Raw genomic sequence first — 14918 nt, 5'->3', positions numbered from 1 at the left:
ACTTGGGTTCCTTCCAGGGTGGGGCAGCTGTGGATGAAGTTGTTGTGAATAACCTTGGTAGGTTTTGGTGTAGATCTGTGTGCAGCAATAATTTTGTATTTACAGAGAAGGAGGAGATAGTAGGCAGCATACATATGACCCTTCCCCTACTTCTCACATAACGTTTAGCAGGTTGTGGACACAGAAATTAGCACTGGCGCTTTGCCGTTACCACTCAGATCTCAGCAGTGTTTCCAACCGATTTCCTTGTTTCATCCAGGATAACTCATGGTGTCAGTACTCCATGAATTCTAACTTTCAGGAATGGTTTGTGTATCTTGTGTTTATTAAGCACATTTGAGAAACTCGGCTCATCCTGAGAAATGGCTGTACACACGTCAGCTCCCTTAAGTGAGCACATTGAATTTTGCACTATTGTGATCCTTGGTTAAAAGTTTGTTTTCGCTCTTCGTGGAGCTCACAGGCATTCCAGGGCACAGCTCTCGGTAAGGTGGGATCTGGATTTTAGGGCTGCTGTTACTACACATGCTCCTGAAGCCTGATGGGAAAAAAATAGTCGCTTTGAGGTGGAGTGATTCGGGCCCAGGAGAGCTTGAGTTACAGAGCAGCCATGGGAGCTGCCACTGGCTAATGTCTGAGGCTGAGGATGGAGGGCTGGACCACTCTCTAATGAGCCTCTCCAAATGTTTTTCTGACAGAAGGACTCCATGAAAGATGACAGAAGAAGTTATTGTTATCGCCAAGTGGGACTACACCGCTCAGCAGGACCAGGAGCTGGACATCAAGAAAAACGAGCGCTTGTGGCTGCTGGACGACTCCAAGACGTGGTGGCGAGTGCGGAACGCGGCCAACAGAACGGGCTATGTGCCATCCAACTACGTGGAGCGCAAGAACAGCCTCAAGAAGGGCTCCCTCGTGAAGAACCTCAAGGACACGCTGGGTGAGTGTCCCCACTCCGGGCCCAGGTCACGGCCCAGCCGCCTCTCTGTGGAGTGCGGAGGCCCTGGGCATCTCAAGGGCAAGTTGGTCATCTCTCTGATCAATCTCCATTTCTGATTTTTCATGGCATTTGTTCAGCTTGGATTTTGATTTTGCTGGTTTGAGAAGCAGAGACAGGCCCAGAAATTGGGTCAAAGCCAAGAGCCAGGAACTCACTCCAGGTCTCCCAGTGGCTAATGGGGGCCCAATTCCGTGATCTCTCACTTGCTGCCTTCCGTGGGGGCTGCCTTAGCAGGAATTTGCAGTCTGGAACCAGAGCCAGGTATCAGGCCCAGGTACTTCAACACAAGATGCACATATACTGGCTGGCATCTCAGCCAGCAGGACACAGGCCAGTCCTAGTGGTCATTTGAGTGTTGACATCTTCCTAGAGGTCTTTTGGAAAATTGATGAGCATTAAGAGATAAACATGGGGAGATAGTTTGTCATTTCCTGGGGATTTTAGAGTTTAAAAGCTTGCGTAAACTGATGCTTCTGTGTGCTGTGGACGCCTACAAAGGTGTCTGTCTCCTTCAATTAGAATTGGAGAAGAGCTTGAAATGGCATTTCCACTCCCACTGGTATCATCAACACGATCAGATCTTACAAAATCCCATCCATTTGGACTTTACACATAGAGAAGGAAATGGCCAGCTCACATTTCCCTTCTGAAATTGATGACATTTCAAGCCCCAGTCCTGGATGCTGTCTGCTGAGGTGACAGCTGGGACCCCAGAGGGCACACTGGTGGGGACTGTGCCGTGCAGTGTCGGCTTCTCTCCCACGCCTTTCTCTTCCCTGCAGTCACGTCATGGGAGATTCTCCCAGAGTGGCATGACGTCACTTGTGTCCAGTCTTGCCTCTGTGCGTGCCTCTTGGGCTCACAGAGTGGGCGGCAGTGACGGCCTCAGAGGCTCTGAGAGTGAATGCTCTGAGCTGACGTCGGACGTGTGCTCCCTCCTTACGAGAGTGGAATGATTGTCTCCAAGACTGCCAGGTTATCCCTGAAATAAGCCACAGTGATCATGTTTTGTGCTACTGACTGAGGTTTCCCTTTTATGTTTTTACTAACAAGGTTTGTGACAGAGAAAACCTGAAAAATGACACCGCCCAACGTGGGGAGTGTTGCAAATGGGCTTCTTTTGTTTTATGTAGTCTAGAGAACTCTCAGCTCTCTCTTCTAAACCTTGTGAAGCCTTTGCCGATGGAGTAGCACGTCTCTGCTCACAGGTGAGGGTGTTCTCTTGATCAGGTGAGAACTTGGGGCGGATGACATCAGGTCACAGCTGGCAGAGGCCCTGAGCCCAGTGTCGAGATTCCATCTGCCACCTCTTGAGCCTTTTAGCTATTTGCACAAGAGTGGCACTTGCTTGCAGCACAGTTGTCCTCTGTAAGTCTGGCGCTAGCGTGAGTACCACGGCACTGTAAGGTGGCCTGAGTTTCTTGGTACTCAGTTTTCCAGTTCCCGCTCGGAGCACCTTCTTTTTCTGATTGCTGAATCTTGTGGGCTTAATTTGGCCTTCTTTTTGTACTTTTTTTTTTTTAAATAAAACATGAAATGCCCAGAAATCCATAGGCAATCAAAGGCCAGACAAGCCCTCTGTGTCATCCAGCCGTTCCCTGGAGTTGGTTGTTGCTTTTTGCTTTTCTTCTTCAGATTTTCAAAGAAACATGAGGATGGTGTGTGGGTTTCCTGGGAGCTGTGGTCAGGGTGTTTGCGTCCTCTGAGACTCACAGGCCCAACCGACCTGCTCCCACTGGAGCCCTCACAGGGCCTGCTGCCCCATCCCGACAGATGGATGGCCACCCCACTCTGCAAGAACCAATATGGAGTTGGATGGTTCCGTGTTTGGGAAGCAGAGATTGTTAGAAATCTCTTCCTGAAATAGAATCAAAGTTACGTCTGTAGCTGCCTCCTCTGCCGTGCTGTGCCATCACAGCTGTCTTGTAGGTTTCACTCTCAGTTCAGAGGCATGAGTCTTTGAAAACACTTCTGTTAAGCTTTGGTTTATAAAAGCAGAGTGCATAAGTGTTGTTCTGTTCTACGGTGTTGTGTTTTATGTTTGGGAGCGTGTGTTTGGCCCTTGCAGTGGGACTCCTGCCTCTCCGGTCAGAGCCCCTGAGTTCAGGCGCTGGCTCTGCCTCTCCCTCCAGCTGCCTGCTGATGTGGAGTCGGGGAGGCAGCAGTGAGGGCTGAAGCCACTGGGCCTCTGCTACCCTGGGTGGGAGACCAAAATCGAGTCCTCAGATCCTAGCTTCAGTCCTAACCTCCACTCAGGCAGGCATTGGGAGAGTGAGCCAGTGGGTAGGGGGTGAGTGCCTGTGTCTGTGTGCATATGTCATGTGCCTGTGTGTGTTTGCATCTGTACGTGTGTGTGTGTGTGTGTCCCAGTCCCTTAGTAGCAGTGGGTATCCATAGCATAAAGGTTTTGGTGGGCTACACTCAGCGTCAGGGAGAAGCGTCTTGTATCTTTAGTACTAACATTTGCTTTACTGTGCTTGTCATGCCTACTTGAGAACTTGCATTTCTGGGCAGAGAGGGAACCGTTTTCTGCTGACCTGTAGAGCAATATCCAATGGAAGGGGAGGCTCCAGCCCTGAGCAGGGAACCACCATTCTGTGGTGATGACTTCATAGTCCAATGTCCATGTCAAACCTGTAGACACGAAAGGTGAGTGGTTTTCTGTTAGCTGTTTCTGCCTCCCACTGGCCTCTCTTTCATTAGGAGACTTACTTACTTATTTAAGAGGCAAAGTGACAGGAGGGATAGTAGGGGAAGAAATGGAGAGAGAGAGAGAGAGAGAGAGGGAGAGGGAGGGTGATGAACCATTTACTAGCTCATTCCCCCAAAGTCCAGCCAGCGCTGTTACAGGGCAAAGTTAGAACCTGGTAGCTCCATGTGGCTCTCTCCTGGACACCAGGACCCAAGGACGAGGACCAGCATTTGTTGTCTCCCTGATCCCAGCCAGTCTGCTGTGGGGTGTGGGAATCCCTGACCACAGCATAACCCACTCCCGCTACTCTCTCTCTCGCTAAAAATCACTGGAGCCAGAACACTCATGACCTCATATTTAGTTGTCACTAGTGTGGTGCCGAAATTACTGTGTTTGGACAGCTGAGCAGTCAGTAGGAATGATTTGTACTGTGTATTAGAAAGAGTGGAAACAAGACCAAAAAGCAGCCCTGGGTACCTTACGCTATGATGGCGTCATCTGTGTTGTTAATGCACCTACTTCTGAAATCCATAGTTGAATTTCCCTCGTGAATGTCCAGCTTGGGTTAACATAGTGTTGGTCTCTCCATAAAGCCACAGGCTTATACGTCCCCATCGCTAGATGCTGTAGGCTTCCCAGCTTCTTGTACTCGTTTGCTGCACAGAAGGGGACAATGTACTGTGTTAAAGTGACTTACAGGAAGCAGAGCTTTTGACAGAATGACCATTCACTCAACAGAAAAGGCTTGTCACCTTTCATGACTGATCATCTAGCCAAGTTGTACATTCTTGTTCTTGCTTGGGCACAACACTTACATGCTACATGCCCTTGCTTATTCCACCTAGGATCATGAGTAGGCCAAGAGAGCTTAGGGAGTGAGTAGTGAGGGTTAGGAGGAGCCAGGATCAGGGGCCGTTTCTGCCCCACTAGGGCCCACTCTGTGCTGCAAGGGACTCAGATGGCACAGTGCTCAGCTCAGGAGCTCCTGGACTGTGATCTGCCCTGACACTGTAGCTTGACTTAGCCAATCATGCCAACTGGGTGTTAACAGAAACATTCTGCCAACTCTTTTGAAACAGGGCAGCTGCTCCCAGAGAGGCACTTTTCAAAGATTTCCCTTCAAGCTGCTGTAGACCAGCTTTTGTTAGTATTCTATGCTACCAGCTCAGATCTACCCTGGCTCCCTTTTCAGTAGTTAATGGAGGTCCTTGAGCTGACTTAGGTTACAGTTCTGTTTGAAACTCAGTCTTCTTCTCCTGGGGAGGGTTTGTTCAAAGCCATACCTGCCCCTTGCTGACTGCACCCTGGAGTCTTCTGGGGCCAGAAGTGTCCTGTCCCTTCCCATGAGCATCCTGAAGGCCAGGGAGTATCCCTGAGAGCCTCTCCTGTGGGGTTCCAGGTAACAGCCGAAAGAGGCTCCCCGCTGCTCACTGCTGGGAAACACCCTTTGCACTGGTTTGAGCTAATGCTTTGGGGCAGTTGGGAAGGAATGGCTCCTGTGGGTGACACTCAGGTTCTTAGGGGCCACTCTATGCCAGGATTGACTTTGGCACTGAGCTGATCAAAGACACTAAAAATTATGAGTGTGATTCTGTTACAGGTGATCCAAAAGCAGTGAAAGCGAATCCTTGGCATGAGGAGTCAAGTTCATGATCATTTGGGGGGGAGGCCCCCCCGACAACTGGTTGGTTTGGGGCACAAGCTCTGTGCCCAGATAATTGAACGTATGCTTGGAAGAATAGACTCAAAACCACCACCACCACCACAGAAAAGCTTTTAGAGCATGGGTCATGAAAGTGCCACATCTTCAACTCTGGCTTCAGTGTTGCTTTTTTGTTGGGAGGAGGGAAGAAATAACTGCTGTCAGATTGCTACTTTTCCGAGCTTACAGTGGGAAAGTAGAGCAGTGGAGAAGAGACAGGGAGGACCCTGCACACAGGTGGTGAGCTCCAGGCTCTGCCTGCCTGGTGACTGAAGACTGCCAGGCAGCCGTAGCCAAGTGTTGATTCACGAAAGCCACCACCAGGCATGACGCTGCTGTTCCTTGCCGCACACTATCAGCCTCTGTCCTGGCTGTCGGGATAGACGAGGTCCATGTTTGGGGACCTTATATGTTCTGTGTGGCTGTGCTGTGTCCCAGAATGGCCAGTAGCATGGTGTTACTGAAATGTGAAGCCCCTGTGAGTTGCAGTTAGACGATGAAGCCAAGTAGAGATAGGTGGGGCTAAAGATGGAAGCCTCCATAGCTATGCCCACAAGTTGAACCCCCGTCTGGGTGATCGCGCTTAGTCGAAGGTTTGAGCAGGGTGCCCTGTGGTCTTTGGCAGGGCTAAGGAGAACCTGTGGTTAAGGAAGGCAGAGGGCAGGAGAGGTGAGCACACTCAGATTCAGGAAGGAGACTTGGAGGCCCCGTCTGCCTCTGCAGCAGGGAATCCCTGCTCCTCCCACCTGCTAGGCACTCTGAGTTGTCTTTGACTTTTTGCCAGGTTTCCTCTTGGAAGATCCTCCACTGCTTCACTGTGAGGGGAGCAAGGGCCCACAGAACCCCCAACGACGGGGCTCTGGCCAGGCAGCCAGTCTGGTATGGGATCTCCACATTGACAATGTTGGACTGTTTTAAAAAGGAAAGTGAGGCATACAGATGCTTCTCTGAGGGAGACGCGAATAATCTCAAATATATATATGTGTGTGTTTGTTCTAAAGCACAAAATAAGTTTCTCTGTGGATGTTGCGTTTCTTTTTTCTTTTTCCCATTATTTATCTTAGGCTCAATATGGCTTCATATGGGTTCTGTACACTGGCTGCAAGAAGTAGCTGGCAGGGAGTGCGGGGGCCGGGGTCTCAGCATCACAGAACGGAGCAGGAGAAAGCAGGCTTTGCCTGGGGTTACAGAATACTACCTGCAGGTCAGCGTGCATACACATCGTAAGAGCATCATTTGCAGTTCATACGCCAGGCTGAAGTTTACCAACCAGCTGTCTCCTGCCAGCAATAAAGCATCCTGACTCCGTGCAGGAGGAATTCAGTGGCTTCCAACTAGAGACCAGGGCCTCTTGAACCTGCGCTTCACACAAACACACCCAGTCGGCTTTGATTGGAAGGTACAGGTAGTAAAATTGTCAAGCCAGGTGCTTGAATATCTGAAAACATGTGGGTTAATAGCAAAATAATGTAACCCAGACCCAGGCCTTACTACTGTTGGAAATCATAGATGAGAAATGCGTCTTATGTCGGAGACCCAGCAGGGGTGACAGCTGGAGGCCGGAGTGTTTCGCTGTACTGGGGTGATCGTCCAGATTTACAGCTGGGCCTCTCTGTGTGTTTGATGGGACTCTGTTCTGGACTCGGGTGGTACTTTTTGGAGTGTCAGAGGCAATTTTAGCAAATCCAGATTATTTATTTTACAGAGGAAAAACTAGGGTCTGATTAGCAAAATACAAATGGACCCGTGTAAGCTTCCTGATTTTGATGAATGTCCTTGTTTTTTGAAAACATGTACGAAGGTTTGGGATGATGGGACATCGTCTTGGCAGTCTCAGGTGGGTCAGGAAAAGGAGTGGTTTGTTTTTTACTGTCAGATGGGAGCTTAGTTCAAAAGCTGATGAGACTTCATGACACGTGTGGCTATGAGTGTTCCCTCAGGGTCCGAGCAACAGCAGAGCCCCTCAGCTCTGAAATGAAAGTGGGTGATGAATGCTGCAACCTGGTTATTGTGCAGGCTGAGGCCTCTCCATCACTTGCAAATCCCTCCTAATGCATTCCCTGCGGAGTGACCTTTGAAAACAGTTTGCGAAGGTTTTGCAGTAAGATGTAGATGAAGTCAGGATCACCACCACGAGCCAGGGCATGAGCACATCAGACGTGCCAGCCTGCTCTGGTGTGACTGCATCAGGTTGAGATATGAAGGAAAGATCTGATTCAGTCCCTGGTTTTCTGAAGGTAGGAATATGATTGGGGCAATAATAATTGGCACACAAAGACCAACTTGATTCAACCAATAATTTCATCAAGGCTTGTCTCACTGGAAAGTGAGCTAAATTGTGCACTTTCTTCACCTGTGTGTTCGGATAACAGTATGGCATTGTGCTTAGCAGGGACAGCCCTGGAATGGTAGATCCCCTGCCTTCAGCACCAGGCTTCTGGGTGACTAGGGGCAAGCCATTAAGCTGTGAACCTTGGTTGCATCATCTGTCTAAAAAGATAAGTGATTGCTGCGTGAGACTTCTGAGAACCAGATGAAGTAATTCATGTAAAGAATCCTCTGGGGTTGGTGGAGAAAGATGGGAAGTGGGGTTTCCATTACAGGAAGTCGAAAGGCCGCAAGCCACGGGTGTCTCCAAGGACTTGCAGGGAGCCAGCCAGGTCGGAGTCAGCAGGGGTGCCGGGGAATCCCTACTCTGTGACGGCCCTGGCCTGATTGCGAGAAGAGGGAACCCCAAAGATTTCCACAGGACTCAGAAGGGAGGGGATAGTTTAGGTCTCTGAACTGGAAGTCCCTGAAAGGTGCCTTTTGTAATTTGTCCTCCCATTTGTCAATCAAAGCACCCCACTTTTCCTGGGATGCACCTGTTTTATTTGGGACCCAAGTTTGAGCTCCATGTGGAACTTGGTGGTGGTGCCGTACAATTCCCAGGGAGGGTCGCGCCTTTGCAGCTCCCATCCCTTACCTCATGAAAGAGGCCAACTGCTGGGCAGAATGAAGTGTCTGTTGTTTATTAAAAAATGATATTTTTGTTTTATCTCTTTGTGCACTCTACATGTTTTTGCGTTTAAAATGCTTGTCTGTCTACCAGCCCAGAACCTGGAGTAAGATGACTGCACCTGTACCCACGTCTCTTTGCATGTATGGTAGGTGTCCTCATCCTGTCTTGCGGATGGGACTGGAGGCAACAAAGTGTTTTGGGGTGGAGTGGAGCTGGAGATGAAGCCTAGGGTGACCCAGAGATGACACTGCAAGCCCTGAACCCAGCAGAGAGCAGGTGTCAGGAAACCCCTCGGGAGTCAGCGATGAATGCTGTAGAGCTTGAACACCTGCGGAATGTGGGAGAGAGGTAGGAAGTGGGAGGAGTGACTGAACCACCAGGCAAGCGTGGTTTGACTCAGAGGCACAGACAGTCAGTCAGTGGAGGAGGATGCTTCAAGCATCCAACGGTAATGGTGTTATTCTGGCAATGGCATGGCCCTCCTGGCCTGATGACCCAGTCATCTCATAAAAACTCCACCTTTCAACCCTGATGCACTGGGAATTAAGTTTCCAACACATGAACTTGGACAGGGTACATTAAGTCCACCGTACATGATGCCTTTGTTTCAGGGAACTGGGTCTGGCACTCCATCAGTGATGCCATCTGGGCCCCCAAGGCAGCGCTTGAGGAGCTCAGCCAGGTTGGCAGCCTCTTGCCTGGAGGACTTGCCTCAGGCTTCCTGTCCATTTGGAGATTCTTTCATGTCCCTTGTAAGGATGAATGCGGCGTTTTCAATCCCTAGGAGAGATCTGTGACCTAGAGAGGACCCACCCAGCACATTATTTGCAGATGGTTGGCTTTGGGCGCAGTTAAAGTGTATAGCTATGCTCTAAAAGTGCAAAGAACCAGGAAGCCACCATAAGGCCAGAGAGAAATCCAGGACAGTGACTTAAACACAAATTTCCCGCAGTTAAAAGCCATCACTGCAGCCTTCCACTGCCAGGAAAGCCCAAAGAGACCTCTTGGTGGTTGGGAGCAGGTACTTGGGCCTCATGGCATCTCCACTCCCCATCCTTCCTACTGAGAAGAGAGGCATATTGTTCCAACCTTGAAGCTCAACAAAAAGCTCAGCCTCCTGAAAATCCATCCCAGCCCAGCCCCTGCTAATTCTTCTGTGCAGCTTTCCAGTGGATGGACAGCAGTGAAAATTCATCTTTGAGTGCCTCACTTACGCCAGATACTACGATGCTGGGTACTCACGTGCCTTTTCCTTCAGTCACCACAACAACTGAAAGAAGGCAATCAGAATAGCTTCATTGTTCCAGGGATGAGTGGTCGGGTGGTGGGGGGGGACGAGGCGGTGAGATTCTGGAGTTCCTTGATGTGCCCAGGAACACACGATCTCGGGAATTGCTAGTTCACATTAGGGGCAATGCACGTGGCTGACCCCTGTGTGGCCCTGGCAGTACCAGGCCCCACCCACACGGCTGCTGGGTAGGTACTGGAGTATGGGAGAACAACTCCATCACTGAGCTTGGGTTTCTCCTTGGCCCGCAGGAATTCACTTCCGGAAGACTCTGCCTGGTTCCTTGTTCCCGATGTGAGCAGGAGCCAGTGCTTACACTGATTCAGGAGTCAGGTGTCCCAGGAGCTTTTCTCCTTTATGGATGGATTTTTTTTTTTTAAACTGGGGCTGCATAATGTTTCAACCATCTTTGCCATCTGCTGTGTCTTCGTGTGACATAGGTTTCTGCAAACAGGTACTCCTCTAAATTGTCATCTCCGAATCGTGCTTTATACACTGATGAGTTGATTGTCCTCACCCTTAAAGGCTGACATACTTAACCCAAGAAATTGGAACATGGAAGCACTTACAGAGGAAAGCAGATCTCATCAGTCAGAAGTAATCAGTTGTATCTAAGTTCCAAGTGTTTGTGTACATTTCCTGGGGTGCTCTTAAATGTTCAAGGAAAATGGATGGGGAGCAGAGCTGTTTCGGGGCAGGTGCTTAGCATGTCAGCGGAGTCCCCTTGAGATGCCCTCATGCCAGAGCAGAGTACTAGATTTGAATCTTGGCTCTGCTTGCAGTTCAGCTTCTCGCTGCTGCTCACCCAGGGAGCACCAGGATGCTGCCCATCACCCGGGGAGGTTCCCGTCACATGTGTCACGATGTGGATTGAATCCTGGGCTCCTAATGTTGACTTGGCCCCTTCCTCCGCTGTTGGCAGCATTGAGAGAACAAACCATTGACTTCAAGCTCTCACCCTTTCTCTATCCCTGCTGTTCAGATAAAGTGAGTATAACGAAAAATGTTTTATAACAAAACTTTATCTTGATGTAAAATGATAGCCAATCCATAAATACAAGGATCATCAAAAAGCTTACGCAAATGCATATTACAACAGCATGCATGAACTTTAAAAGTTTTTGGCACCAAAATAACCTTTAGTTCTATTTTTTTCCATGAACTTTGAAGGACTCTTGTATGATCAGTATCACATTTCACAGATGACTTCTGCATGTTCTGCGTATTGCCTGTCGCGGCACCGTTAAGTAAGTCTAGAGAGAAAACAGTTTTTCTCCAGGATGCCAGCTCCTGCCATCTGCTGCAAATGAGATCGATTGAGTTCTTTTCCATGTAAATACATCCTGGCTTTGTGTGGTGGGATGCCTGGGGGGTGTGTGTGTGTGTGTGTGTGTGTGTGTGTTTTCTATAAGTCAGACAGGCTGATTCTTGATAGTGCATTTGTCTTGGCAGTAGTTTGTTTTTCTCGGCTGCGTGTTATAAGAAGTTTGCTGTTCCCCACCCTTGATGTCATTCAAACAGGTTCCCTAAACCAAGTTCCCCCTCTAAGGAACCATGTCTTCACTTCAGGACGGTACAAAGCAGGAACTGTTCCTCCTGAAAACTGCATATAAGGAAAAAAAAACATTAAGACATCCCCATTCTATTTCAGATGCTCTGCTTTGCCAACCGATTATTAATCATCCTTTCCCTGTATTCAGCAGGGTCTTGGTGGGTGCTCAGAGTTGTATTCTCTTTAATTGAATCGTTCTTTTTCAAGGTTTGTTTGAGAAGACTGGGCTAGGCTGAGCCAGGAACTCCATCCAGGTCTCGTATGTGGGTGGCAGGAGCCCAACCACTCGGGCTGCTTTTCTGCTGCTTTTCCCAGGTCATCAGGGAGCCAGATCAGAAGGGGCAAGGCATGTGAGATGCCAGCCTCGCAGATGGCGACTTTACCAACAGCACCACAATACTGGGTCCTGGATTATTGTTTCTTTGAGATTTTATTTTTATCTTTTATATTGGAAAGTCAGATATGTAGAAAGGAGGAGAGACAGAGGAAGATCTTCCATCTGCTGATGGCACTCCTCAAGTGGCTGCAATGGTCAGAGCTGAGCCAATCCCCAACCAGGAGCCAGGAACCTCTTCCAGGTCTCTCCCACGCGGGTGTAGGCTCCCAAGCCATCACCAGTTGACTCTCCAACTGGCTGTAACAGTCGGGGTTTGACCAGCTCAGAGCTGGAAGCCAGGTTTCCCACATTGGCAGGGACCCCAGTACCTGTGCTATCAGCCGCTGCCTTCCTGGGCGCATGGGCAGGAAGCCAGATCAGAGACAGAGCAGCTGGGTCTCGAAGCACTGCTTGGATGTGGGATGCTGGCATTGCCGGTGGTCTAACCCACTGCACAACTACGCCGGCCCCCTCAGTCTTATCTGTCACTTGAGGTTTACTTTTTCTGCATCTGTGGTATAGTCTACCGCTGTGTGAACATGAATTATTAAACAACGTCGCATCATTTAGAGTTCATCAGGGTTCTGTCCTGTATGATTATTAGCAGCAGAAAGACCTGGTCACCTGTGTGGTTTCCCGCACTCTGGGGAAGGAAACATAAACTCAGATTTGCTTTTATAGATCAGAAGCTTCGAAGTATTTGGAACCAGAAATGTAAAACAAGCCACAACAAATTAGCAGGAGGCTAATTAGGGAGAAAATAGAAACAGATTGTTTTGGAAAATAGAGCATTGAAGAAGGGGGAAGCCAGGAGGGGCCTGCACCCCCTGGAAGCAGATGTGGAGTACCAAAAGCCCAGATGGCACTGGGCTTTCAGCTGGGCAAGACCCCTGTGCCCCTCAGTGCCTGCCAGCACCCAGCCACCCTTCTGTGTCTCCCACACTTGCAGAGGCAGCTTCCCCCAGCTCCACACTGAGCATGCACAGACTGGGTGTCCCTGTCGTCATTCCCAAACAGTACAGCACAGCAAATACTGATGTTGCTTTGACTTTGACTGGAAATGTGCAGGTGGGTCTGTGTGAGTGCTGTGTCTGCACTGTCTTCTAGGATGGACTTGAGCTTCCTGTGGAGTTGGTGCCCTTGGGGGTCCTGGCACCAGTGGCAGGAGATGGTAGGAATGTCCCAGGAAGTGGCAGCTTGATTGTCTTGCTTTAGGATTGTCTTGCTCCGGTGCAGCTTTCTGAAGAACACCCCTTGCTGGCAGAAGAGTTACCCAGGTGGGACTCTGAAGTTTTTCTGTGAACAAGTGTGAGTTAAAAATGCCTAGAAGTTTGAGTGAAATCGGCTTCGGACTACACGTCCCAGATGGCACTCTCTCCTTTTTAGATCCCGTCCATATGTTTAAAACATTCCCTTTCTCTCCCACTTGCATGCTTGTCTGTTCTGAGACAGGGTGGGAGAAGCCTCAGAGTATTGTTGACTCTGTGATGCTAAATGCTGGCTGCCCAGGCCCAGAGCCTCCAGCCCTGCAGTGCCCTGCCTTGTCCAGCCCATCCCTGTTTTGCGCCTCCAGCCCAGCCCTGTCCTGTCCTTCCCAGGCCCCAACCCTGCTTCCCTGTCCTGCCCTGTCCTTCCCTGCCCAGGCGCCGACCTTCCTGCCCTGTCCTGTCCTGCCCAGCTCCTGACCCTCCAGCCCTGTCCTGCCCTGCCCAGCTCCTGACCCTCCAGCCCTGCTCTGCCCTGCCCTGTCCTGCCCAGTCCTGCCCACTGCTCAAGGCCACTCTATGCAGAAGGCAGATGGGGAGGGCTCTTGCTTGGCCAGGCTAGGCAGGGATTTGTCTGATGGAACTCAGCCAGTGCAGGGGGTCTGGCGCCTCTCTGAGCATCCACCTGCATGAACTCGCGTGCCATCCACCCTTGGCTAGAAGTCTGTCTCTGCTGTCAATTCTTTACCCTACCGCTTGCTTTTCCTAACCCCCTGTGCTGTGCATGCACTCAGGTGGTCCTCCGTCCCTCTCAGGGGGTGGCCCCTTGCACGGTTCCGAGGCTGAGGCCGCTCATTGAGCCTGGTATTCCTGCAGCAGTTGTCTGCAGGAAATCTTGTTTGATGTGTATTGTTTCTTCTTAAGGAAATGCAGCCATCGATGGGTTGGCCTGTAGCTGTTACGGGTGAATGGTTTGAGTAGAACATGAGTTAGTAGTGCCAGGGCAGCTGTTTTTATGCTGCTGAATGGACGCACTCTGTCATGTTTCACCCAGTGTGTGAAGATGAACTCAGCAGTGGCAGAGATGGGCGGCAAGGCCCAAAAGGCCACTTGGTTGCCTTGTGGCTTTTCCTTCGTTGCCTAGCCCACACTTACCTTTGTTTTTGTTGAACATCAGAGCAGTAGGGAGAGGGAAAGAGATGACTTCCATTGTTGGCTGTCTCTCCAAATGGCCGCAACCCCCAGAGTTGGTCCAGACCCAAGTTGGGAGCCCAGAGCTTCATTCAGATCTCCCTTGTGCAGTCCGGAGTCCAAGCACTTAGGCGGCCTTCTGCTGCTTTCCCAGGTGCATTAGCAGGGAGCTGGATCAGAAGCAGAACAGCCAGGATCCAGTTGGTGCTCCGACATGGGATGCTGGGGGGGGGTTGCAGGCAGCAGCTTAGCTCACTGTGCCACAGCAACAACCTGTACAGTTACGTGTCAAATGAAAGGCTTAAGCAGTCATTAATCAAACAAGACAGGTGCCTCAGCCACAGTCAGGCCCAGGCTGGGCATTGTGCACTGCTGGCCACAGGGGAATGAGGGTCTGGAGACAGAAGCAGGTATAAAGCGCCTGGAGAAAGGTGCTTAACCCTTGTCTGCCTCATTTAGAGCAGCATGTGACCCTCTGAGCCCTTCTGCCCTGCTTTGGGAAATAGGGCTGGCTCCTCCCCCCCCCCAACCCATGCGCAGTATTAAAGCCCAGTTTGAGCCCGGGTGTGTCATTGTCTTCCGACTGCAAGCAGGAGGGAGTGGGGAGACCTGTCCGAGGAGCACCATGAAGAACAGATGCTTTGCCACCTGTTAGCCTCGACTCGACCCCATCTCTGTCCCTAGCCAAGTTAATTGGCTGATGCAACTGTGGCAGCTGACATGTTGGCTCTTCACCACTCCCAGTGCTTGCTTCAGTACAGGACCTTATAACGACCCCAAAGGGTCATTTACAAATGGGCGATGCTGCTGAAGACAGGTGCTGTAGGATTGCCGAGTTCAAGAACTGGGAGGTGCAGAAGCTGGGTTCCATATGGGATCGTTCTATTGAGTCTTCGCCAACCACACGCCAC

General features: G+C 50.3%; 1 protein-coding gene across 3 annotated transcripts in view; it reads left to right on the top strand.

Moving 5' to 3' along the window:
* The window catches only part of NCK2 (NCK adaptor protein 2), a 154217-nt gene that overhangs the window by 113086 nt on the left and 26213 nt on the right, over positions 1–14918 (top strand). For 2 of the 3 annotated variants that reach the window (XM_058667448.1, XM_058667450.1), the window contains exon 3: positions 699–940. In XM_058667448.1, the coding sequence (XP_058523431.1) occupies positions 715–940 (226 nt within the window). In that variant the 5' untranslated portion in view covers positions 699–714. The remainder of the gene's footprint in view (positions 1–698; positions 941–14918) is intronic. The other variant, XM_058667449.1, reaches the window with a different exon arrangement.

Source organism: Ochotona princeps, chromosome 8 (genome assembly GCF_030435755.1).
Source record: "Ochotona princeps isolate mOchPri1 chromosome 8, mOchPri1.hap1, whole genome shotgun sequence".
Classification (NCBI taxonomy): Eukaryota; Metazoa; Chordata; class Mammalia; order Lagomorpha; family Ochotonidae; genus Ochotona; species Ochotona princeps.
The sequence above is the reverse complement of the archived record's forward strand: the minus strand, read 5'-3'. Positions and strand labels throughout refer to the sequence as shown.